This window comes from Thamnophis sirtalis, unplaced genomic scaffold, assembly GCF_051295495.1.
Source record: "Thamnophis sirtalis isolate CommonGarterSnake01/CBP01778 unplaced genomic scaffold, rThaSir2_p1.2 scaffold_14, whole genome shotgun sequence".
NCBI classification, from domain to species: domain Eukaryota; kingdom Metazoa; phylum Chordata; class Lepidosauria; order Squamata; family Natricidae; genus Thamnophis; species Thamnophis sirtalis.
The window spans coordinates 13687193-13712073 of record NW_028261394.1 but is presented as its reverse complement, the minus strand read 5'-3'; the positions used below and the strand labels follow the sequence as shown (position 1 = coordinate 13712073).

Here is a 24881-nt window from a genome sequence, read left to right as displayed (position 1 = left end):
ACTTACACTATATACCGCTTCATAGGGCTTTACAGCCCCTCGCTAAGCAGTTTACAGAGTCAGCCTCTTGCCCCCAACAATCTGGGCCCTCATTTTGCCCACCTCAGAAGGATGGAAGACTCGTCATCCAGGAGCCTGGTGAGATTCGAACTGTCAAATTGCAGGCAGCCGGCAGGCAGCAGAAGTAGGCTGCAGTAGTGCAATCTAACCACTGCACCAATGTGGCTCATTTTGTTTCTCCTTTCAGAAGCCGAACAGACAGACGAAGAGCTCCAAGAAGAGATCGCCAAGGTGATCCCAAGATCTGAAGGAGTTCCCCTCCCCTTCCTCTCTTTACCTCTCTGAACCTAGACACCAAAACTCTTCCCAAATCCCTCCCAAAGCCTGGTGGGGATTAACCTGATCTGTTTTATCTTCGCTTCATTCATGCTTGCTAGCAGTAGAGCTATGAGGGTTTAACCTACCAGCTTTAGAGAGAAGCAGGCAGGAGAAGACTCAGGGGAGGAGCAGGCCACAAGGTCCCTCCTTCTTTGCAGGGAGCATGAGTCACTTAGCTTCAGCAGGGTTACCATATATATATACAGCTGTGTTGCCATGGGAAGCCCCAAGCGATGTCATAAAGCACAATGGACATTCAGTTGCAGATAGGGACATACTAGCCCCCTGCATATGGAGAAAAAAGAAGAAGAGGGACTTGGCCTATATCCCAAAGGCAGGGCAAGAAGCAATGGGTGGAAACCAATCCCGGAGAGAAGCAACCGAGAACTAAGGAGAAATCTGGACAGACAGACAAATATGGACAGAGAGATAATAGATTAGAGAGATGAGAGAAAGATACAGACAGACAGATGATAGATTAGATAGATACCGTATTTTTCAGAGTATAAGACACACCTTTCCCCCCAAAAAAGAGTGAAAATGTGGGTGCGTCTTATACACTGAATACAGCAGTATCCAAAACTCCGCCCCCTTTGCAAAAATGGCCCTGCATAGCTTTTAGGAGGCTTCAACAGTGCTCCTGGGTGGCTGGGGAGGGCAAAAATGAGCAAAAACGGGCTGTTTTTTGTTCGTTTTTGCCTCCCAGCCCCAGGAGCACTCTATGAGCCTCCTAAATGCTATGCATGCTTCTCTCTCTCTCTTTTTTTTTTTTTGACAAAAAGGCCCATTTTTGGGAGGTCTGCAGAATGCAAAAACCTTTTTAAAAAATTTGCCTTTTCAAAATCTTGGTGCGTCTTATACTCCAAAAATACAATAGATAGATAGATAGATAGATAGATAGATAGATAGATAGATAGATAGATAGATAGATAGATAGATAGATAGATAGATAGATAGATAGATAGATAGATAGATAGATAGATAGATAGATATAGAGAGAGAGAGAGATGATAGATAGATAGATGATAGATAGATAGATAGATGATAGATAGATAGATAGATAGATAGATAGATAGATAGATAGATAGATAGATAGACAGACAGACAGACGTAAAGAACAGTTGCAATAATTGTCTAATTAGTGAAAAGAAGAAGGGATGTCATGAAAGCAGTCTTCCAATATTTGAGGGGCTGCCACAAAGAAGAGGGGGGCCACTTATTCTCCAAAGCACCTGAGGGCAGGACAAGAAGCAATGGGTGGAAACTAATCAAGGAGAGAAGCAACCTAGAACTACGGAGAAATTTCCTGACAATTAATACCATTAATCAGTGGAACAGCTTGCCTCCAGAAGGTGTGAATGCTCCATCTCAAGAAGAGATTGGACAACCAGTGTTGTTGGAATGGTACAAGATCTCTCCTTCTTGAGGGGGGCGGGGGAGGTATTAGATTGGAAGACCTCCAAAGTCCCTTCCACTTCTATTATACTGAGAAATAGCATATTCAAGGGTAAGATCTCTATTTTATCCCCATTACATGGACCAGACCAAAAATTCAACTCCGGAGGAAGGCTAAAACTACTTTTATTAAGACAGGCTTTTCCAAGTTTGATTGTGTCCCCCTCTTCCTTCTTTTGTCCCATATGAATCAGGGGGAAACTGCTCAAGCATTTTGCAAGTGTTATCTCATAGTAATGGATTTTAAAAAAAAAAAATGGCCCCCTTTACCCGGGTAACAGTTCCTCCATATTTCTGTCAAGGTCATTTTTCTTTCTATGCCAGGGGTGTCAAACTCAAGGCCCGTGGGACTGCCATGGAAACAGTGAAGAATCTGCTTGCTGGGGCCTCTGCCAGCAAAATGGAGCTTGGGAAGTCTACAGATGGCCTTCCCAAGCTCAGTTTTCACTGGCAGAGGGTTGCAGGAGGCCATTGCAGCAGAAAACAGAGCTTGAGAGCCCGTTTTCGCTGGGAGAGCGCTTGGGCCACCACAGGCGCCCCACGACACGAGTGACGACGTGGTCAAACACAACCCTGATGCGGCCCTTGATGAAGTTGAGTTTGACATCCCTGTTCTCACTCAGCAGAAGCATCTCTTCGCCATGCTGGTAGTCATGAATGGAGGGCGTTGTTGAAATGTGCTTACTCACTAGGGCAATGCATCCAACCTGTAGTTGGCTCGTGTCGATGTTGCTGAACCCAACATTGGGATGCGTGTTCTTTGCAACAAAAACAATCTGGAGAAGAGCTTCGAGATGGAAATTTCCGTGCATTCGTTAGAGCCCTCTCCCACTTTTCTCCCTTTCAGGCCAATGTGGTGTGCATGGTCTATGACGTCACAGAAGAGGCCACCATTGACAAGGTAACATCAACAGGCCTCTAAGCTGCCCATTCACAAGTCCACCATTGCACTGCTCCCTGCTTTGATTTTCCTAGGCAAGTCCCTATGAATGTTTGTGTTGTGGCCTGTTGGTTGCAGGCCCCTTCAGTAGCTCAATCAGAGGAGGCGGAGGAGGAGGCGTTGGAGTCAGGGTCAGCAGCAAGGCAACCTGAGATCTCAGGGGGAAATGGGAATGGAGCTGGCAGAGAGACAGAGACGGAGTCTTGGCCATCCATCAGCCTTCAGATGGAGAGTCAACAGCTCTGGGGTGGCTGAGGAGGAAGAGGAGGAACTGCTGGGTCCGATGCCTGACACGTGGATGCACAGAAGGCAGAGGAGAGCAGTGGAAATCTATGAGCTGGTCTTTGGCAAGGAAGAGCCACTGCTGCTAGCGAAGCCCCACCCTAGCTCTGGGGATAAAAGGCAGGGGGCAGAGATGAATAGATGTGGCAGACTATTCATCTTCCGGCCGGATGGCCTTGTTAGACTGTGTTGAGAAGAAAACTTTTTCCCAGGCATTCCTAATAAAGGAGTCTTTTCAGTTCACTTCAGAGGGTTTGTTATGTTTGGGGAGCTGGCTCAGAACAATTTATGTGTCAGCATTCCAAATATCATGCAGAATTAAATCAGGGTCCAAGGCAGAGCTATCCTTAAAGTTCCAATTTAATAAGACAGACATATTGCCACATCTGTGGAATCCCAAATCTAAAAGCTTCCTGGGATTCCACCCAGTTGAAAGTTCATGATCTTATCCCCACACCCATAAATCCATCACATGGTCCAATCTTCTTCGGCCACGCTGGCATCTCCACCCAGCTGGTTCCAGTCAGATGCAGAGGTGCAGAGACAAAAGATGACCTTGGGCTTCTAGAAAGGAATGACAACAACACATTCCACAATTCTATTCCTTTCTAGTCCCCCTCCCAATTACTACACTAATGAAACAACATAATAAAATAATAGAGAATGTAGCAGGCCAAAGTTCCTAAAAAGGAATATGACTGCAGGCCTGACATCATGAGTTCTTCTCTGTATCTCATGGTGTTTCTTTGAAGGGCATCTGTTGCATTGGATGGGGGATGAATCTCAGCTGGAGCTTTTTTTGTGGGGGGGGGGACTTGATGGTGTGGTTGGACTTGGGTGTCTCCTCCAGGGCTTATTTCTTAAAAATTGAGGAATGAGTTAGGGATGCAGAGATTCTCCCACCCATTTGCTTTTCCCTTCCTTGTTTCCCCAGATTCGGACAAAATGGATTCCGATGGTGAATGGTGGCATTGAGAGGTGTGCCAGGTATCTAAAGTCCTTCAGAGCAGGTTGGGGTGTGCATATAAAGAGAATGTGTACAAGATGTTTTACAGATGGCATTTTCCACCGGCAAGGTTGACAAAGACGTTTAAAGACAAATCAGCGAAATGTTGGAAATACCACCAGCCACCAGGGTTGTATTATCATATGTGGTGGACATGCATAAAAGCCCAAAAATATTAGATAAAAATATGTACATGGTTGGAGGAGATGATACAACAGCATATTGATCTGAAACCTGAATTATTTTTGTTGGGAATTTTACCAGAAACTTAAAGTAAAGAAATATATACTTGATAATTACTGCAATAACTCCAGCTAGGATTGTATTTGCATAAAATTGGGGAGGGGGGGAATGAAGCGATCCCTTTATGGATGAGAATGTAATTAGAAAAATATTAGAATGTGCATAAATGAATAGGTTGAAATTAAACGACTGAATGAATACTTGAAATTAAAGAGAAGGAACAATCTGATTATTATGACATATGGGAATTATTTTATCAATGGTTTAGAGAATAAATATGAAAAGTGGAAAAAAGCAGAGGAGTGAAACAGAGAAAATGTTTTTAACAAACTTAAATAAGTAAAGAGGATTGTTATAGTAAGGTATGGTATATATTAGTATTAGTATTAAGGTAAGAATAGATAAAATAATAAATATGGCAGTAAACTGTAATGGTTATTGTATAAAATATTTGCACAAAATAGATGTTTACACATTGTTTAATGGAAGATGGTGTTTGAATTAAAATAAAAATTAAAAAAGTGGGTTGGAGTGTGTTGGCTCTCATGGGGCCCTGTTAATAAATCCCTTTGGGGGGGGGGGTGCTCAGTTGCGCAGCGACTTATGGATTCTGGATCTGTTGGGCAGTGATCTTTTCTCCCCATGCCATCCCGCTCCACCCCCTTTCTGCCGCCTTCACTACAGCCTCTCCCCCTGTTGTGGCCCACCAGTAGCAGAATCAAACAGGGAGGAGGTTGGGGAGGAGCATGGGCCAGTCCTGGGGGCTGAGGGAAGCTCAGACGCGGGCTCTGCATCAGAGGCAGAGAGGAAATTAGACAGCAGTGAGGCAGAGAAACAGCTGGAGCCTGTTCCCAGTGTGTGCATGCGCAAAGCTGCCAGAAGACAAGAACAACAGAAAACAGGATCAACTTAGGAGTAAAGCCACACCTTGGGGGTGATTGGCCCCTCCCATAGGAAACAAAAGAGGAGCAAATGGGGAGGGGTTTTTTGTAGGAAACAATTCGTTCCTTCGGTTGTTTCAAGAGTGGACAGTTCTGTTTATGACCATAAGACACTCTGTGCCAAGTTTTGCCTTTTCCTGCGTTTGGAAACGAGTTATCTGGCAGCTCTCGAGGCGAGATAAGGTTCGTGTTGATAAATATTCCTCTGAAAGGAGACTGTTTGCTAAAGCCTTGTTGACTGTGAATGAAAGGAACTCACAGTCGTGTAAATAAAAGGGGTTTTGCCAGGACCCAGAGTCTGCTCCATGCTTGTTAAGGAAGCCTGGGTCAGAACACTCCCATCTTTGATGGGTTTCTCCGAAACTTTTCTTCTTTTCAAGGATCCCCATCATTCTTGTGGGAAACAAGTCCGACCTGCACACCGGGAGCTCCATGGAAACCATTCTGCCCATCATGAACCAGTTCTCTGAGATCGAGACCTGCGTGGAGGTGAGGAACTGTCCGGATGTTGGCAGGGAAATTGTACGTACTGTATTTTTCGGACTATGAGACGCACTTTTTTGTCTCCCAAAAGGGGGTGAAAATTTCTGTGCTTCTTATAGACCAAATATTGTCAAAGCCCCGTTCACCAGCCGGCCATTTTTTGTACTCCGCACGGCCTTTTGGGGGGCTGTTTTCAGTCCATTTTCGAGACTCCTTTTGGCCTGTTTCTTAGGCTTTTTTTGGCTTGTTTTTTCCAAAACAAAACAGGCCAAAAAAAGCCTCAAAAATGGGCTGAAAAAAGCCTCAAAAACAGGCTGAAAAGCTTCAAAAAAGAGCTGGAAAAAGCCTCGAAAATGAGGAGAAAAAAGGTTGGAAAGGGGGCAAAAAGGCCCCCAAAAGGACCAAAAATGGGGCACACAAAGGCCAAAAACCTTTTTTTGTTCTTGTTTTCCTCTTCTAAATTTAGGTGTGCCTTATAGTCAGGTGCGTCTTATAATCTGAAAAATACGGTACATTTGATTGGGTGACGGAAAACTTGTTTATGAATGCGTCCAGAACACTCTGGCCCATGGCCCACTCTCCGGGCAGAGCGGGGAGGAGGGAATGGGACAACTTGACACAGGCAACTTGCTGCAGCCAATTCACTGCGTCCAACTTGCCTTGGGGACAACTCGCTGCAGGACAGTTTAGCAATTCTATGTCATTATTTATAGGGACGTGGTGGCTCAGTGGCTAAGACGCTTTGCTGGTCAATCAGAAAGGTCAGCAGTTTGGCGGTTCAAATCCCTAGCGCTGTGTAACAGAGTGAGCTCCCATTACTTGTCTCAGCTTCTGCCAACCTAGCAGTTCGAAAGCACATAAAAATGCAAATAGAAAAATAGGAACCACCTTTGGTGGGAAGGTAACAGCGTTCCGTGTGCCTTCGGCGTTTAGTCATGTGGCCACATGACCACGGAGACGTCTTCAGACAGTGCTGGCTCCTCGGCTTTGAAATGGAGATGAGCACCGCCCTCTAGAGTCAGGAATGACTAGCACAGATGTGCGTGGGGAACCTTTACCTTTTAATGAATCAACTTCTCTTTCCCTCTTTCTACACCAGTGTTCAGCAAAGAACCTGAAAAACATTTCTGAGCTCTTCTACTATGCCCAGAAAGCTGTCCTTCACCCAACTGCCCCTCTCTATGATCCAGAGGAGAAACAGGTAAACATTTGTCTGAAATGGTATAGGGTTTCCTGTCTAGGCAGGGGCTTGGACTAGAAGACCTCCATGGTCCCTTCCAACTCTCTCTAAAGCATCTGCCTGATAATGTTGCAATTAGAGTAGAGCTGGCAGGCCTGGAATCTGTTAGACAAGCTTGCGTGAACTTTTAGTAAGTAAATTTCATTACATAAAAGTGAAAATGAGTGTGTCAACATCTACTTCATATTAAAATGCGCAGACATGAACAGGTTAACGCTTATTATTAAGGATAAAGAAAAAACTGAATATTTCTTGACGTGGCATGTATTTTATCAATGGTTAGACAATAGAAACAGGATTTAGAAAGGAGAAGATATAAAAAAGAGGACATGCTAATGTGGAGAGAATTTGATGATGAAGATTCTGTGTACTATTGTAATTATATAGATATATAGGTCATAATTATATATATATATAGCACAGGTTGCTTTTGGAAAGTGAGGGGAGCCGGATGTCAATTCTCTGTGTTGTCATGGGTACAGAATGAGTGGGAGTAAATTCCACGCATACTGTCGGCTGGAATGGGATCTCGGATTACTGCTGCCGGCTGGGAGGGGTGTATCTTGGGTAACGTGATTTATGACACAGACTAAGGTGGGGGGAAGGAACAGGGGTAAAGTTCAGAAGCAGGTAGACAAAGCAAAGATTTGGCTGCGAATAAATCTTCCCTAATGAAGCTATCAATAAATCACTGGTTATTGTATTAAAACATTGGCTCGATTATTATGAATCAGTTACGGCATCGTTAGGAAACTTTACAATTGTGATTGAATGTTATAACAAATATGTGTGGATTTTGATTGTCTAAAACCCAGTGTTTGGTGGAAATGGAAAGTAATATAAATGAAATAAATAAAACATGGGGGGGTGGTGGAATCATCTACTTCATATTCCCTCTTTTTAAAATTGCACTTCTTCTGTCCTTTTCAGTTAAGACCAGCATGTGCCCGAGCACTCACTCGCATTTTCACCATGTCTGATCAGGACAACAATCAAATCCTAAGTGATGAAGAGCTGAATTATTTCCAGGTACCATGTTGTTTTCAATGGGGGTTGGTGGTGGGGGAAGAAGCTGGAAAACTGTGTGTGTTCTCAGAACATCAAGAGAGCTTCAGATCATTATGCTTTCAATGGGCATAGTAGGGCAGATAGTCTTCAATTTACGACCACCATTATGCCTGAAACTTCTGTTTCTAAGCAGAACATTTCTTTAAGTGAGTTTTGCCCCATGTTAACCACCTTTCTTGCCACGGTTGTTAAATCACTGCGGTTGTCTTTTGACAATATTGTTTGAATTATTAAAAGGACGTGGTGGCTCAGTGTATAATCTCTATAATCTATAATCTCTATCATCTCTATAGATGGATTATAGATAGATATAGATAGACAGACAGACAGACATAGATATAGATATACTGATATATAGATAGATTTTAGATATATAGAGATAGACAGACAAACAGATAGATACAGATAGATAGATATAATATAGCATATGTATGTGTATGGTAGGGACGCGATGTCTCAGTGGCTAAGATGCTGAGTTTGTCGATCAGAAAGGTTGGCAGTTTGGCGGTTCAAATCCCTAGTGCTACATAACGGAGTGAGTTCCCGTTACTTGTCTCAGCTTCTGCCAACCTAGCAGTTCAAAATGCAAGTAGAAAAATAGGGATCACCTGTCTTTGAATGTCCAACCACACGGCCAATAAAGTATTCTATTCTACTCTACCCTACGCCACACCACACCACGCAATCCATTCTGTGCTTCATTCCAATATTCTATTCTATTCTATTATCTGCATTCCGTCTTCTCTTCTGTTCCGTATTCCATATTTTATTCTCAATGTTCTATTCCATTCTATTCTATTCATTGATTTTGAGAGAATTTGGAATATACCAAGCTTCCCAACAGTTGTTACCTCCTCTCTGAGTCAGTCTGATGCTTCTATTACTTCTTTATGTGGATAAGGAACTGATCTCCTTGCTTTTCCCGGGAAGTAGAAATCCTGCTTTGGAAACCCGTTGGCTCCTCAGGCTCTGGAAGATGTCAAAATGGTGGTGTGGAAGAACACGACAGACGGTGTCCAGGACAATGGCCTTACACTCAACGGTAAGTACAACAGTCCACTCCTCTTTAAGGAACTGGCTCTGGAAAAGTTACTTAAAAAAAGATGTTGAGACTCTAGAAATAGAGTACAGGGAAAAGCAACAAGGACGATTAGGGAACTGGAAGCTAAAACATAAAGAACAGTTGCTGGAATTGGATATGTCTGGTTTAATAAAAAGAAAGAGTAAGGATAATATGATAGCAGTGTTCCAATATTTGAGGGGCTGCCACAAAGAAATGGGGGGTTAACCTATTCTCCAAAGCACCCCAAGCAGAAGCAATGGATGGAAACTAATGAAGGAGAGACGCAACCTAGAACTAAGGAGAAATTTCCTGACAGTGAGAACAGTTCATCAGTGGAACAGCTTGCCTCCAGAAGTTGTGAATGTTCCAACACTGGAGGTTTTAAAGAAGAGATTGGACAACCAAAGTGGTGTAGGTGTCAGCGTTCCAAGTATCATGTAGAATTAAATCAGAGTCCAAGGGAAAACAATCCTTAAAGTTCCAATTTAATAAAGCAGACATCTTAGCACATCTGTGTTAATCCCAATTCTGGAAATGACATCAGAATCCCACCCAGTTAAAAGTTCATGATCTTGTCCCCACACCCACAATCCATCACATGGTCCAATCTTCTTCCACGCTGGCATCTACACCCAGCTGCTTCCGGTCAGGTGTAAAAGTGCGGAGACAAAAGATGACCTTGGTCTTCTAGAAAAGAATGATAACAATACATTCCACAATCCTACTCTTGTCTATTCCCCCCTCCCATCAACTATACTAATGAAACAGCATAATGAAATAAGAGAAAGTGTGGCAAGCCAAAATTCTAAAAGGAATATAATTGCAGGACTGACAGGAGGATTTCCTGCCTAAGCAGGGGATTGGACTAGAAGACCTCCAAAGTCTCCATGTTTGTTATTCTGTTGTGTTCTGTGCTGTTGAGGTTGAGAAGACTCAAGTCTGTCCCCATGGGGTAGCTTTGCTGTAATTGCCTCTTATGAATGATAGTGCCCCCTTGTCTCTCCCCAGGCTTCCTTTTCCTCAACACCCTCTTCATCCAGAGAGGGCGTCACGAGACTACATGGACCATTCTCCGCCGCTTTGGCTATGACGATGCCCTGGAGCTGACCGATGACTATCTCTGCCCAGTGTGAGTCAACCTGAACTCCGTTGTAACTTTTGAACGGTCACTAAATGAAAGGTTGTAGGTTGAGAATTACCTGTATTGCATTGTAGCAAGATTCTGGAGTCTTGGGGTGGCTAATGGTTGTAGTAGTTGGAAAATAGCAGTAACGCTTAGACTTACATAGCACTTCACTATGTAGTATTGCAGGCTAACTCTGCCAGCAGTTCGAATCTCACCAGGCTCAAGGTTGACTCAGCCTTCCCTCCTTCCGAGGTCGGTAAAATGAGGACCCAGATTGTTGGGAGCAAGAGGCTGACTCTCTAAACCGCTTAGTGGGGGCTGTAAAAGCACTGTGAAGTGGTATATAGTGATTATCGGGGTGCTGGAATGATCATAAGTGTGAAAAACGGCCATAAGCACATTTTCAGTGCCGTTGTAACTTTGAGCGGTCGCTAAATGAAAGGTTGTAGGTTGAGAACTACCTGTATTGCATTGCAGCAAGATTCTAGGGTCTCGGAGTGGCTAATGGTTGTAGTGGTTGGAAAATAGCAGTAGCACTTAGACTTACATACCACTTCACAGTGCTTTCACAGCCCTCTCTAAGCGGTTTACAGAGTTAGCCTCTTGACCCCAACAATCTGAGTCCTCCATTTTATCCACCTTGGAAGGATGGAAGGCTGAGTCAACCTTGAGTCTGGTGAGAATCGAACTGCTGGCAGAGTTACCTGCAATACTACATTCTAACCACTACCACCATTGATGGATGGATGGATGGATGGATGGATGGATGGATGGATGGAAGGAAGGAAGGAAGGAAGGAAGGAAGGAAGGAAGGAAGGAAGGAAGGAAGGAAAAAAAAAGAGAAAGGGAAGAGCAGTATCAATAGCACTTAGACTTATATACCACTTCACAGTGCTTTACAGCCCTCTGTAAGTGGTTTACGGAGTCAGCCTCTTTCCCCCAACAATCTGGGTCCTCTTTTACCCACTTCAGAAGGATGGAAGACTCAGTCAACCAGGAGCCTGGTGAGATTCGATCTGTCAAATTGCAGGCAGCTGGCAGGCAGCAGAAGTAGCCTGTAGTACTGCATTCTAACCACTGTGCACCATGGATGGATGGATGGATGGATGGATGGAAGGAAGGAAGGAAGGAAGGAAGGAAGGAAGGAAGGAAGGAAGGAAGGAAGGAAGGAAAAGAGCAATATCACTTAAACTTATATGCCACTTTACAGTGCTTTTTCCAGTCCTCTCTAAGCGGTTTACAGAGTCAGCCTCTTGCCCCCAACAATCTGGGTCCTTGTTTTACCCAGCTCGGAAAGATGGAAGGCTGAGTCAACCTTAAGCCTGATGAGGTTCGAACTGCCAAAGTGCAGGCAGACGGCAGTCAACAGAAGTAGCCTGCAGTACTGCCTTCTAACCACTGTGCCACCATGGCTCTTACTATTCATCAGACTCCAGATCCTACCTCAAATTCTGCTCTTGTCTCCTTCAGGATCCGGGTACCCCAGGACTGTACTACAGAGCTCAACCACTTCGGGTACCAATTCCTGCAACGGATGTTTGAGAAACATGACAAGGTAAGCGGCAAAGAAGCGGAAACAGCACGTCTTCATTGTGTGCGGTGCGCTTTTCCACCCCATAGTGGTTGCACAATGGTTGATCCCATATTTCATCAGCAACCGGATCGCCAACTCTGGCAAAGCAGTGACGGAGATGCCAGGAAAAGTCTTTGTAATTCAAATTAGGAGAGATATAGGAAGAAGGGTTTTGGAAGAAGGGAGAAAGAAGAGAGGCAGAAGGAGGAATGTATGTGGCAACCCGAACGTTCCCTTTGTCGGGAGAGGAAACGAGGTGCCATCGGTTTGACCGGAAAAAGGGAAGCAAAGCTGTCCTGCTCCTTTGGCTACAGCATTAAGCTGGTGCTTCTCATGAGGGGTCGCGGTGGCTCAGTGGCTAAGACACTGAACTTGTTGATCAGAAAGGCTGGCAGTTCGGCGGTTCGAATCCCTAGCGCCACGTAACGGAGTGAGCTCCCATGACTTGTCTCAGCTTCTGCCAACCCAGCAGTTCGAAAGCACGTAAAAAATGCAAGTAGAAAAATAGAGACACCTTTGGTGGGAAGGTAACAGCGTTCCGTGCGCCTTTGGCATTGAGTCATGCCGGCCACATGACCACGGAGACGTCTTCAGACAGCGCTGGCTCTTCGGCTTTGAAACGGAGATGAGCACCATCCCCTAGAGTTGGGAACGACTAGCACATGTGTGTGAGGGGAACCTTGACCTCTCACAAGGGCATCTTTCCCAAGAAAGAAAGAAGTAAGAACTCTTTAGTTCTCTGTTGGTAATGGCAAGCAGCTCTGACCGATAGGAGAATTGGCATTTCTGTCCCCACCCCTTCTCCAACACTTGCCTCTGTTCAGCTTTTGACCTGACCCCTCTGGCCAAAGCTATGCCAGATGCTGAGGGCAAGGGCACAGCAGCACTCTGAGCATTTTTGTAGCTGAAGTTACCGAAGATGCAGGGGGCTTCTCAGGCTGCTGTAGGCATGGTGGTCTTGTCGTCTGCAGAAAGGGAGAGCTGCCACTCAGGACCTGTTTCTTTCCTCTGGCTTGTAGGATTGTGACGGCGCCCTCTCGCCCGTCGAGCTGCAGAACTTCTTTGGTGTGTTCCCCTACATCCCCTGGGGACCTGAGCTCTACCACACGGTATGCACCACAGATAAAGGCCTGCTTTCCCTGCATGGATTCCTCTGCCAGTGGACGTAAGCGCAGCCTCTCTCTGCCTCCCGTCAGATCACTTCTCCTCCCTTCCCTGGGTGGCTTGGTCCTATAACAGGTGTGCTTCTTTTTCTGTGCTTGGATTTCCTTCCAGGCTGGTTGCCTACCTGGACGTCCATCGCTGCTTAGAATACTTGGGCTACCTGGGGTATCCCATCTTCTCCCAGCAGGATTCTCAGATTTACGCCATCACAGGTAAATCACCTGCTAAAACTCTCCTCTTTCTGAACTCATGTGCGGTTAGTTCTCAGAGTAACAACTAGTCCTTAACATACTATTGTAGAAAAGACGGGACACAAAAGCCAGCTCTTCAGAGAAGGAAATGTTTATTGCGCAGGTTCAGAAAGAATGGCCTGAACAATGAGTGAAAGTCAGGAAATTCCTTATATAGTTTATTGCTTTCAGCTAAAGCCATCTGTTAGTTTTGGAAACACCCCTCAAGATTTGCCCTTGAGTTACAGAAAGTATGTCTACAGGAAGTCATAATACATAGGTCGGCCAACGGACAGACATAGCATGTATTTTGAGGAACTAACAATATGTGTCTACCAAACAGAATAACAACCAAGCCAGCAAATAGGCTAAAATAGATCCTTCGCTTTAGCGTATTTCATGTGCAGACTTCCTTCTAACTCGCGTCTAACCGCACTATGTCCTAAAAGCAAACCTTGCAATTTCTATATGAACAGTTAAAGCTTAATATCATGAAACCCTAGTTTGGTTCAGGCTTGAGGCCTACCTTGGTTCAGCCTGCCACCTCAATACAACGGTTTGTTTACTAACCGTTCAAAGTTACAGTGACACTGAAGAAAAATGCCTTATGACTGTTTTTCACATATATGACCATTGTAGCATCCCTATGAGTCACGAGATCAAAATTCAGATGCTTGGAACGGATTCATATTTATGACAGTCGCGGTGAACCTGGGGTTCTGTGATCTTTTGTGACCTTCTGACAAGCAAAAAGTCAATGGGGAAGTCAGGTTCACTTAACAGCCGTGTTACTAACTTAGCAATTGCAGTGATTCACTTAACGGCAATGGTAAGAAAGGTTGTAAAATGGGGCAATGTTCACTTAGGGACTGCCTTGCCTAATAACATAAATTTTGGGGTCGTTTGTGGTCGTAAGTTGAGCTACCTGTACAACCATAGTTTAGTAGCTGTTCAGAGTGACAACAGCACCAAGAGGGGTGACTTACGACCGGTTCTCGCAGTTACAACCATCCTTGGACCCTGACATGGATTTACGATGGTTGCAGCTTCCTGGGGTCACATCATCCCCATTTGCAATCTCCCGAGCCAGCTTCAAACAAAGCCACGTCAAGGGGGGGGGGGAGCTGGATTCACTTAACGGCCATGTAATTCGCTTAACAACAGCAGTGATTTCGCGTCACAAAAGAGAGGTTGTAAAATCAGACAGAAAACTTTTAAGAACCTTGCTTATCGGTAGCAATCCTGCTCCCTTCGCCCCCATTGTGGTCGTAAGTTGAGGACTCCCTATAGAATGGGGCAGTGTTGGCGAATCTTTTTGGCGCCGATTGCCAAAACAGGCGCGCACATTTGTGCTGGGAACTGGAAGAGCAGCCACCTGGTGCACATGTGCACGCCAAGAAGATGATCTTCCTGTTTCCGGAGCAATGCATGCGCACCACCCAGCTGATCTATGCGTGCCAGAAACCGGAAGACCAAGTGGACGTTGCGCATGCACGCACTGGAAACCAAAAGAGCAGGCGCCCAGCACACACCAGCCGCCTGGTCTTCCAGTTTCTGGCATGCAAAGACCAGCTGGCTGGCGTGGCAGAACCCGGAAGAGCAACGGGGGATGGCTCGCATGCCCAGAGAGATGGCTCTGCGTGCAGCTTCTGGCAAGCGTGCCATAGGTTGGCCATCACGGGCATGGGGGAACTGGAGATTCAGTCATTCTCCCCCAGTCCTGGCCAAAACCTCCAGAATGAATCGGCTGCATGAATTAAACTCTTCTCCTCCTGCTTCCTGCAAAAAGGCAAGAAGTCAAGGAAGCAGGAAAGGAAAGGAAAGGAAAGGAAGGAAGGAAGGAAGGAAGGAAGGAAGGAAGGAAGGAAGGAAGGAAGGAAGGAAGGAAGGAAAGTAGAGAGAGAGAAAGAAAGAAAAAGAAAGAAAGAAAGAAAGAAAGAAAGAAAGAAAGAAAGAAAGAAAGAAAGAAAGAAAAAGAAAGTCCTCTTCCTTCAGCATCCTTTCTCATCCCCCTCTCCGTTTTTCTTCCAGTCACCCGGGGGAAAAAGATTGACTTGGAGAAAGGCCAGACTCACCGGAATGTCTTCCTGTGCAAAGTGATCGGGTCTCAGGGATCTGGCAAGTCCGCTTTCCTGCAGGCCTTTCTAGGGAAGAAAGTGGAGGTAAGTCCCGGCGAATTTGGTTTTCCGGATCAAAACGAATCCTACAGTTCAGTTCAGACGAGTACAGAATCAGGATGTGCTTGGATGGTTGATCTCAAGAGGCCCCCAAGTCGGAGTTTCTCCACCTCTGCAACCTTAAGCATTGCTGACTGGGGAATTCTGGGAGTTGAAATCCACGCATCTTAAAGTTGGCCAGGTGGAGAAATATCGAACTAGACTGCCAGCAAGCTATTTCAGGTGGATGATATGGCAATAGCCCTTAGGCTTATATACCGCTTCACGATGCTTTACCGCCCTCTCTAAGCGGTTTACGGAGTCAGCCTCTTTCCTCCAACACTGGGTCCTCATTTTACCCACCTCGGAAGGATGGAAGGGTGAGTCAACCTTGAGCCAGTCAGCATTGAACTCCAGACTGTGGGCAGAGTCAGCCTGCAATACCACATTTTAACCACTGCACTATCACGGCTCCTAATGCAACATCTAATCAACTACAGCAATAGCACTTAGACTTATATACCGTTTTACAGTTCTTTTACGGTCCTCTCTCAGCAGTTTATAGAGTCAACCTATTGTCCTCAACAATCTGGGTCCTCATTTTACCGGCCTCAGAAGGACGGAAGGCTGAGTCTAATCTTGAGCCTGGTGAGATATGAGCCAAATTGCAGGCAGCCTGCAGGCAGCATAGCCTGCAGTACTGCACTCTAACCACTGCACCACTATGGCTAGATAGATGATACATAGACAGACAGACAGATTGAGATAGATGGATAAAGACTGACAAGATATGAAAGACAATGATAGATAAATAAATAGATACGAGAGAGAGAGAGAGAGAGAGAGAGAGAGAGAGAGAGAGAGAGAGAGAGCACAGACTTATATAATGCTTTACAGCCCTCTCTAAGCGTTTTACAGAGTCAGCCTCTTTTCCCCAACAATTTGGGCCCTCATTTTACCCACCATGGAAGGCTGAATTAACCTTGAGCCTGGTGAGATTCGAACTGCCAAATTGCAGGCAGCCTGCAGTCAGGAGAAGCAGCCTGCACTCTAACCATTGAGCCATCATGGCTCTTATACCACATTCCTGCCCCTTGCTTGTTAGATAGCAGGTGGACTTGAACCGTTCCTTCCCATTCCTAGCCCATTGCCTTAACCACAACCCCATGGTGGCTTTTTCTACATGCCAGTCCTTGGAATTTGAGGGGCAGTGATTACTTAGAATGTTTTAGTTGAGGCCCACTTTTTCTTCAAATCATTCCAGAAGATAAAGCTGCTTCCAGAATGCAGCTTTATCTCTTCTTCTTCTCCTAAATGTGACGGGGTTGTGGTTTCTGGACTACTAAAACTAAAAGTCCAAGAATTCAGGATTGTTGAAATGACATTCCCAAGTATCTAGATCAGGGGTTAGCAACTTTGTACACTCAAAGAGCCATTTGGACCCATTTCCCACAGGAAAGAAAACACCAGGAGCCACAAAACCCTTTTGACGTCTAAAATGAAGATAGCACTGTAGTGTTGGCCAATTTCTCCCCACATATTAAGCATACTGGTAAATCAGTCTCCTCCGCAGTGAAACAATTGAATCTGCCCACGTAACATTAAATGTTTTCTTCTAAAACTTTTCTGGATTTATCCATGGTTGGCCTACCGGGGGTCGAAAAGCTCAATAAATTGCGTGCCAGTGTCACTCATTGGTGGTTATGACACATAGTTTGAGCGACAGGGAGCCGCATCAGAGAGAGAAAAGAGCCACATGCAGCTCCAGAGCCACAGATTGCTGACCCCTGATCTAGATAGTATTAGGTTGAAAGCAATATGCAGTCATCAAATTCCTTCCTTATTTCCTTACTTCCTTCCCTCGCTTCCTCCCTCCCTTCCTTTTACCTCAAAATCCATATTCCTTTTTTCTTTCACCTCAAAATCAATCTTCGTTCTTTCTTTTACCTCAAAATCAATCTTCGTTCTTTCTTTTACCTCAAAATCAATCTTTGTTCTTTCTTTTACCTCAAAATCAATCTTCCTTCCTTGCTTCCTCATCAAAATCCTCCTCCTTTCCTCTCTCCCTGTTTCAGGTCCAAAGTGAATCTGAAGAAAGCAGATCATCCTATTCAATTAATACCGTGCTGGTCAATGGACAGGAAAAGCATTTAATTGTAAGTGCGATCTATTAATGCATTTAAAAAAAAAATCCCTGATGCATTGGATGGGTGAACCAATGTTTAGTTCAGAAAGAACCTGAATCTGCTCTGCATTTCTCTGCAGCTGCACGAGATTGAGGCCTGTGTGGAATTTGCAAAAACCTCCGACATAACGTGTGATGTTGCCTGCTTCTTGTATGACGTGACAGACTTCAAGTCTTTTAATTACTGTGCTAATATTTATAAGGTGAGTTTTTCTACTTGGCTGGCTTCAGAAGCAGGAGGTCTCCAAAGTCTGATGCTAAAATGTAATTAATTTTTAAGTTTTCTTGCCTCTTTTAAATTTTCTCTACTGTTTTTATGCTTCTAGGTTTTTTTTTATTATATAGCCCTCAGGGTCCTTTCCTGAGGATGATTGACATTTCTTACGTATGATATAGATGGATAGATTGGATGGATGGATAACTATAGATAGATATGGATGGATGGACGGGCGGGCGGATAGATGGATAGCTATATATCTCTGATATATAGATAGATATTAGTGATAGATGGATACTAGATAATAGATTGTAGATATAAGAGCTTGAATGTGTGTGTAGATAGATATGATAGATGAGAGAGAGAGATGGATGGGATGGATAGAAGGATTGATGGAGAGAGAGAGAGAGAGAGGGAGAGGGAGATGAGAGGGTGACAGCTCTTTGATATTATCCTTTTTCATCCTTTCTCCTCCACTCCATCCATGGAACTTTATTGCTGTTACCTGCATATTTAATTTGGAAATGAAAACATTAACCAAGAGTTTCCATGTAGAAAAGATGCTGTCAAGCAAAAGGAAATGTTTTAGAAAAGTCGGTCATTGTCCGAGGCTTCTTCCTAACCGAAGCCACAGTCCGAATCTTCTTTAGCTGTTTTCACTGCTGCGTTCACTGCTGAACTTTTTAATTTGGCTTTCGAAAGTAATCCTTACATCAGTGTTTCTCAACCTTGGCAACTTGAAGATGTCTGGACTTCAACTCCCAGAATTCCCCAGCCAGCGAATGCTGGCTGGGGAATTCTGGGAGTTGAAGTCTGGACATCTTCAAGTTGCCAAGGTTGAGAAACACTGTCTTGCATTACCCCGACTCCTTTGTCTTAACAATTTCTAGTCCTATTACTCTTTTTTAGTTAACATTCCTTGGGTGTTTCCTTTTAATCTCTTTTCATCCTCCCCATCTATAGTTAATCTTAGTTTTGTGATTTGCTTTGTGTTGATTGATGACTGCAATAAGGATTGGGGGAGGGGGTTGTTGATATTTAAAGGATTGCTTAATAAATAAACATCAGAAATGGAAATTTGACTTCAACGGCTCATCCTAGAGTTCTTCTCCAAAATGTTTTTGCTACAAGTTTGATTCCCTCTCCTAAAACTAACCCAACTAACAATGGACAACCTTAAATAGGATGTGAACCTCAAACAGCGTTCACTGTATAAATGGGGCATAGTAGCCTCCCCTCAGTGCGACTGTGGGGGCCCACATCAAGCTGTAGACCACATCCTGAACCAGTGTTGTGGCCTGCCAGCGGATCTGGCAGCAGATTCAGACAGTTTACAGAATCAACTTCTTGCCCCCAACAATCTGGGTCCTCATTTAACCGACCTCGGAAGGATGAAAGGCTGAGTCAACCTGGATCCTAGTGAGATTTGAACTGCCAAATTTCAGGCAACCAGCAGTCAGCAGAAGCAGCCTGCAGTACTGCACTCTAACCACTGCGCCACCACGGCTCTATTATCCACTGTGTTACTAACATAACAATTGCAATGATTCACTTAAACCACTGCAGCAAGAAAAGTTATAAAATGGGGGAAAACTCACTTAATAAACATTTCACTTAGCAGCAGTGGTCGTAAGTCAATGACTACCTGTATGATAGGCTGTGCAATCAATAATTACCAATCAATACAAACAAATCAATACACCTGCTGACGAAACAATAATTAGAAAAGTATTCGAATGTGCAGAGATGGACAAAATGACCATGGAGTTAAATGAAAGAGAAGAATCAGATTTTTAGAAAATATGGAATATTTATAAGTAGCTAGAAAACAGAAGCCAAAACAGGAAAGAGGTCTTTTTTTCCCCTAAACTAGTATTAAATAAAAATTAACCAAAGTTACTGATTACTATCCAACTCAAAAGTATTGACGACAATGTAAATATAATGGTGATATGAACAATTAATATTATTACAATTGTTAGTACAACTGGTATTACACTATTACAGAGGTTAAAACCGATAGGAAGGTGTTGTGGCCCGGCAGGAGCCGTTGGAGCTGCCGCCAGACTCCGATAGCAAGGGGTCTTATGAGTCGGCTCTGGAGGAGGTGGAGGACCCTGGACAGGGTTCCGACTCTGAGCAGGGCGAGGAGAGACTGGTTGGCCACCAGGTGGCGTCTGAGCCTTGGCTCAGTGGGGAGGAGACAAGAGTGAGTGATCCAGAAAGCACCTGTAAGTTGTTCTGGGATGCATGCCGTCGAAGGGCTACTCGGCGTCAAGAACAACGGTGTAATTACAAGAGGTGATTACGCTCAGCTGATGGTCATTAAGATCCTCTCCTGATTATAAAAAAGACTGCTTGTGCCACGCCCTTTTGCAGAAGTCAACATTCAAATTAAGGACTAACAAGAAACAAACTTGGCAGGCTGGATTGCTGCCAGAGTTTGTTTGCATTGCTGCCAAGTTTTGTAGGACTTGCTGCCAGAGTGCTTATCTCTTTGTTTATGTGGCTTGCAGCCAACGAGAGTCTTGACTGATTAAAAGAAACCTTATTTACGTTGGTTTCGGCATTCGTTCCTGGATGGAGAAGAGGGGTCAGAACAGGAAGGCAATGAAGAAAGAGAATTACAAAGGCTAAACATGTATCTCAATAAGAAGGCTGCATAACTATTTTATATTGTTATGTTTGTCTTGTCTTTTCTGGATTGGTTTTTTTTTCTGTTTTTAAAGCTAAAAATGTTTAATAAAAACTATTTTTTTAAAAATAACTACCCCCCTTTTCTTTCTTGCCTTCTGCAGCAACACTACATGGACAGTCAGATTCCTTGTCTCTTCGTGGCTTCCAAAACTGACCTGCCGGAAACAGCCCTTCCGCACGGCTTCTCCCCAGCCGAGTTCTGCTACAAACACCGCTTGCAGCCCCCGTTTTACTTCTCCTGCATCAGCCAGGAACTTCTCAGCACCGCGGTCTACACCAAACTAGCCACAGCCGCCACGTTTCCGTGAGTGTTTCTTCACTCACTCGCTTGCTTTTGCTGTTCTCTGGGAATTTAATGCTACGTTGAATTTTAATGTTTTCCTGTTCCTTCCAGCACTTTTTTGAGGCTTGAAATTTGTTTTACAAAGAACAGTTTGATGGATCAATTGTAAGCAGAGAGGAAAGTAAATTTAAAAATGTAGGACTAAGAAGGAGGCTACCTCAACAGTGGCTAGGGCGAAGATGTCACCATGATATATTTTGCGTCTCTCCTTGATTAGTTGGAAGCCCTGTGATTCTCCTCTGGGAAAGGCATTAGGTGGACTGGTTCTTATAATGCCAGGATGGCAAACCTATGGCACAGGTGGCACAGGGAGCCATTTGTTAGGGCACGCGTGGCGTTGTCCTGTGAGCTCCAGCACGCATGGCCAGCTGACTTTGGCCTTCGTTTTTGGCCATTTTTCGCCCTCCAAGGCTTTCCTGAAGCCTCTGGAGAGCAAAAAAACAACCCAATGTGCAAACCAGAAGTTTGCGAACTTCCAGTTTGCGCATTGAGCTGTTTTTCTCCCTCCGGAAGCTTCATGGAAGCCTCTGAAGGGCGAGAAACAGCTCTATGGGCAAAGCGGAAGTCAGTTCCCGACTTCCAGGTTGCCTGTAGGGCCATTTTTTGCTTCAGGGAAGCCTGAAGCCTCCAGAGGGCTTCCAGGGGAGGGTGCGGGAGGCTGTTTTCGCCCTTCCTAGGCTCCTAGCAAGCCTCTGGAGCCTGGGGAGGGCGAAAAACAGATCCATTGCACCCCAAAAGTGGGGGGTCGTGCACGCATGCGCACCGGGGGGGCGCATGCATAGAATTATGGGTGTGGGCACGCCCGTGCACGACGTCCCCTGCGCTCCCCTCACTTTTGGCACGCAATTGGGAAAAGGTTAGCCATCGCTGTTAATAGTGGCTGGAATGAGTGTCTGAAATTCATTTCCCCTTGAAAGGAAGCCTCAGTCCATTAAACAAAATGAATCCCTTAAGCAACAGGTACTTGAGCAAGTCCCCGTCGTGCAAGGAAAGACGGTGCATCCCACTGAATGTCCCCCAAGTGCTTTTTTTTTTTCTGGAGGCAACTGGACTTTCTTGTTTTCTCTTTTGATGATGTTTCGCTGAGCCGGTCAGAGCTGAAGAAGCTTCTTGGAGGAGAAGTGAAACGTCTTCAGAAAAAAAAACCCAAGAAAGTCCAGTTGCCTCCTGGAAAAAAAGGACCTTTGGGACAACCATGACTTGGATGACTGAGAATCTCTACAGACTTTGAGCTACACAATTTGGGATGAAGACCCTTGGAATGGTGCGGGAGTAGGAATGGATTTCCCAGGGAAAAATTGAAGACTACAGGAACCATTTGCACCACTCGGGTGACCCTGAGGACACAGACAAACCTCCAAGTGGCCTCAATGACCCTCTAAAAGGATGCAAATGACCAGCTACCTGCAAGGAGCATAAATCCTTCCATTCCCCACCATCCTGTCAGAGCTAAAGAAGCTTCTTGGATGAGAAGCGAAACATCTTCAAAGAAAAAACAAGAAAGTCCAGTTGCCTCTTGAGAAAAGCACCTTTGGGACAACCCTGTCCTGGATGACTGAGAATCTCTACAGAATTCCACTGGCTGATGTGAATGCAAAGATCTTTTGTGTGTGTGTTTGTGTGTGTGTGTGTGTGTGTGTGTGTGTGTGTGTGTGTAGAATCCATTATTTATATTCCATTAAAAAGAAAGGCGCTAAGAGCTGCTTGATCTGAGCTCTTGTATTCGGAGCTTGCTCTCTCTCTGTTCCAGTTTTTAATCATTCTAATACGTCCTGGGGAGAGAGAGAAAGAGAGAGAGAGAGGAGGGAAGAGGGTCCGTGTGTTCAAAGAGGGATTTATAGTGAAGGGGGAAAAGGGGAGTGGGTGATTGATAACAGCCATTCCTTTAGAAGGATCTAATTTTATCTCGGTTCCTCTAATGCTCAGCATGTCCTATTGTGGAAACATATCACAGCTCGGCCGATACACCTGCCGAATGCCGAAAGAAAGCACGGGTGCCCATTAAGATGATACAAGCAGTCCTCAACTTACGACCACCATTGAGCCCAACCTTTCTGCTGCTATGGGAGACATCGGTTAAGTGAATGTTGTCCCCGTTGACAACCTTTCTTGCCACCGTTGTTAAATGAAGCGCTGTCATTGTCACGTTAGTGCAGGGGTCGGCAACCTTAAACACTCAAAGAGCCACACAGGTCCTCACTGGAAGCTCCCCACTCAATTCTGAAGCCAACCAGGTCCGTTTCCCCCCACCATAGAGTCTCCTCCTAGAGTGGCATCCTTTTTCCTCTGCTGACCAGAAGATTGGTTCCCCCACCATAGAGTCTTTTCCTAGCATGGCGTCCTTTTTCCTCTGTTGACCGGAAGTCCGGTTCCCCCACCATAGAGTCTCCTTCTAGCATGGCGTCCTTTTTCCTCTGCTGACCGGAAGTCTGGTTTCCCCACCATAGAGTCTCCTCCTAGCCTGGCGTCCTTTTTCCTAGTCCATAGGGTCTCCTTCTAGCGCAGCTTCCTTTTTCCTCTACTTGTCCTAACCGAAAGCCCTATCAATTGTGTCCCAAAGGTGCTTTTTCTGGAGGCAACTTGAAAAGGAAAGGAAATAGGAATACAAATCCTTCCATTCCCCACCCTTTAGTCAGAGCTGAAGGAGCTCCTTGGATGAAAAGTGACACGTCTTCAAAGAAAGACTAGATGCCTCCTGAAAAAAACACCTTTGGGACAACCATGACCTGGATGACTGAGAATCTCTACAGACTTGGCCAATAAAGAATTCTACTTTTAATTCTAATTCCACATTCATCCCCATTTCATTATTTATACGTCCTGGGGAGTGAGCCTTACTTCTGTCAGAGATGAGGTTAAGAAGACTAGATAACCCGTGACCTGTTGGGTCATCACTTCAGAGCTATTTCCTTACCAGATTCCTTTTAAAATGGTTAATGTCAGGGTTCCAAATAGCATCCAAAAGTAAATCAGAGTCCAAGGCAAAGTATTGCTACAATTTATTAAGAGAGCCATGTTGGCACATCTGGGAAAACTCGAATCTGAAAGTTTCCCAGTTTTCCCCACCAAGTTGAAAGTTGAAGAACTTTCCCCCACACCTATAAGCCCCATCACATGGGCCAATCTCCCACTGCCATGCTGGCAGCTTCCACCCATCCAGTTCCGGTCAGGTGCAGAGGTGCAGAGACAAAGGATGACCTTGGCCTTTTAGAAAGAATGTTGTTATGGCTACATCGCATCTAACTCTGTACAATCCCCCCTCCCATTTCCCCACAATAGAAAATGCATAGTAGAATAATAGAAAGTGTGGCAGGCCAAAGATCCAAAAGAAAAGATCGCTGCAGGCCTGACATCAAAGCCCCTAATGCCCTGCCTTCACTAGGAAAGTTTTTTTAAATAGTGAGAGAGCTGTTCCTCTGAATATCTGCAATTGAAAATAGCCCATGCTGAACTGCACAGCACAATCCAACATGAGGAACTGACTACAGGAAACACTGGAAAAAGCACCTTATGGATCAATGTACTGTGCTGAATTGGAGGACTCTTCCCCTCCTCTTTATTTTCATTCCTCTTCTTCCCCTTCTCCTTCCCCCAACCCACTTTTCGTTCCTTTGAGCCCTGGCTCAGTGCATTTTTGTTCTGCCTTTCCTTCCTGTCCCCTTGATTTAGAACTGCTGCTTTCTGGGGCAATATTCATTCTTCACCCTTTGCAGTTAAAGCTTCAGCAGAATGCAGCGTTGGCTGCGGCGTGTGAAGCCTGGTATGAGATTGGCGTCGAACAGCAGCTGGCATCGCAACGAGGGTGCATTTCTCTGCAAGCAAAGCTAGGCGAAGGCATCTTGGGCCCTTTCTCCGAACGAGAACAGGGTGGTTTTCATCCCTGGTATATAAAGTGCCAGTTGAAATATTACAGGAAAGTTAAAACTAGGAAGTAGATCAGGAAAGTTTAGTGTAATGCTGGCTAGAAAGTGCCGGTTAGAAACCAGGAGACGGTGAATTCCAGCCATGCTTGGGCGTGAAAACTGGCTGGGTGACTTGTGGACAACCACCAGGAGGTGGTGAGTTCTAATCCCATCTTAAGCATGAAAGTC

The 24881-nt window shown here is 44.9% G+C and overlaps 1 protein-coding gene across 1 annotated transcript in view; it reads left to right on the top strand.

Moving 5' to 3' along the window:
- Positions 1-24881, top strand: part of RHOT2 (ras homolog family member T2) — a 44321-nt gene that overhangs the window by 14567 nt on the left and 4873 nt on the right. The window contains exons 4-18 of the mRNA XM_087728453.1: positions 248-291; positions 2681-2734; positions 3990-4042; positions 5626-5734; positions 6828-6929; positions 7899-7997; positions 8970-9078; positions 10108-10228; positions 11696-11780; positions 12818-12963; positions 13074-13174; positions 15224-15354; positions 17424-17504; positions 17614-17736; positions 20549-20751. Coding sequence (XP_087584579.1) covers positions 248-291; positions 2681-2734; positions 3990-4042; positions 5626-5734; positions 6828-6929; positions 7899-7997; positions 8970-9078; positions 10108-10228; positions 11696-11780; positions 12818-12963; positions 13074-13174; positions 15224-15354; positions 17424-17504; positions 17614-17736; positions 20549-20751 — 1561 coding nt within the window. The remainder of the gene's footprint in view (positions 1-247; positions 292-2680; positions 2735-3989; positions 4043-5625; positions 5735-6827; positions 6930-7898; positions 7998-8969; positions 9079-10107; positions 10229-11695; positions 11781-12817; positions 12964-13073; positions 13175-15223; positions 15355-17423; positions 17505-17613; positions 17737-20548; positions 20752-24881) is intronic.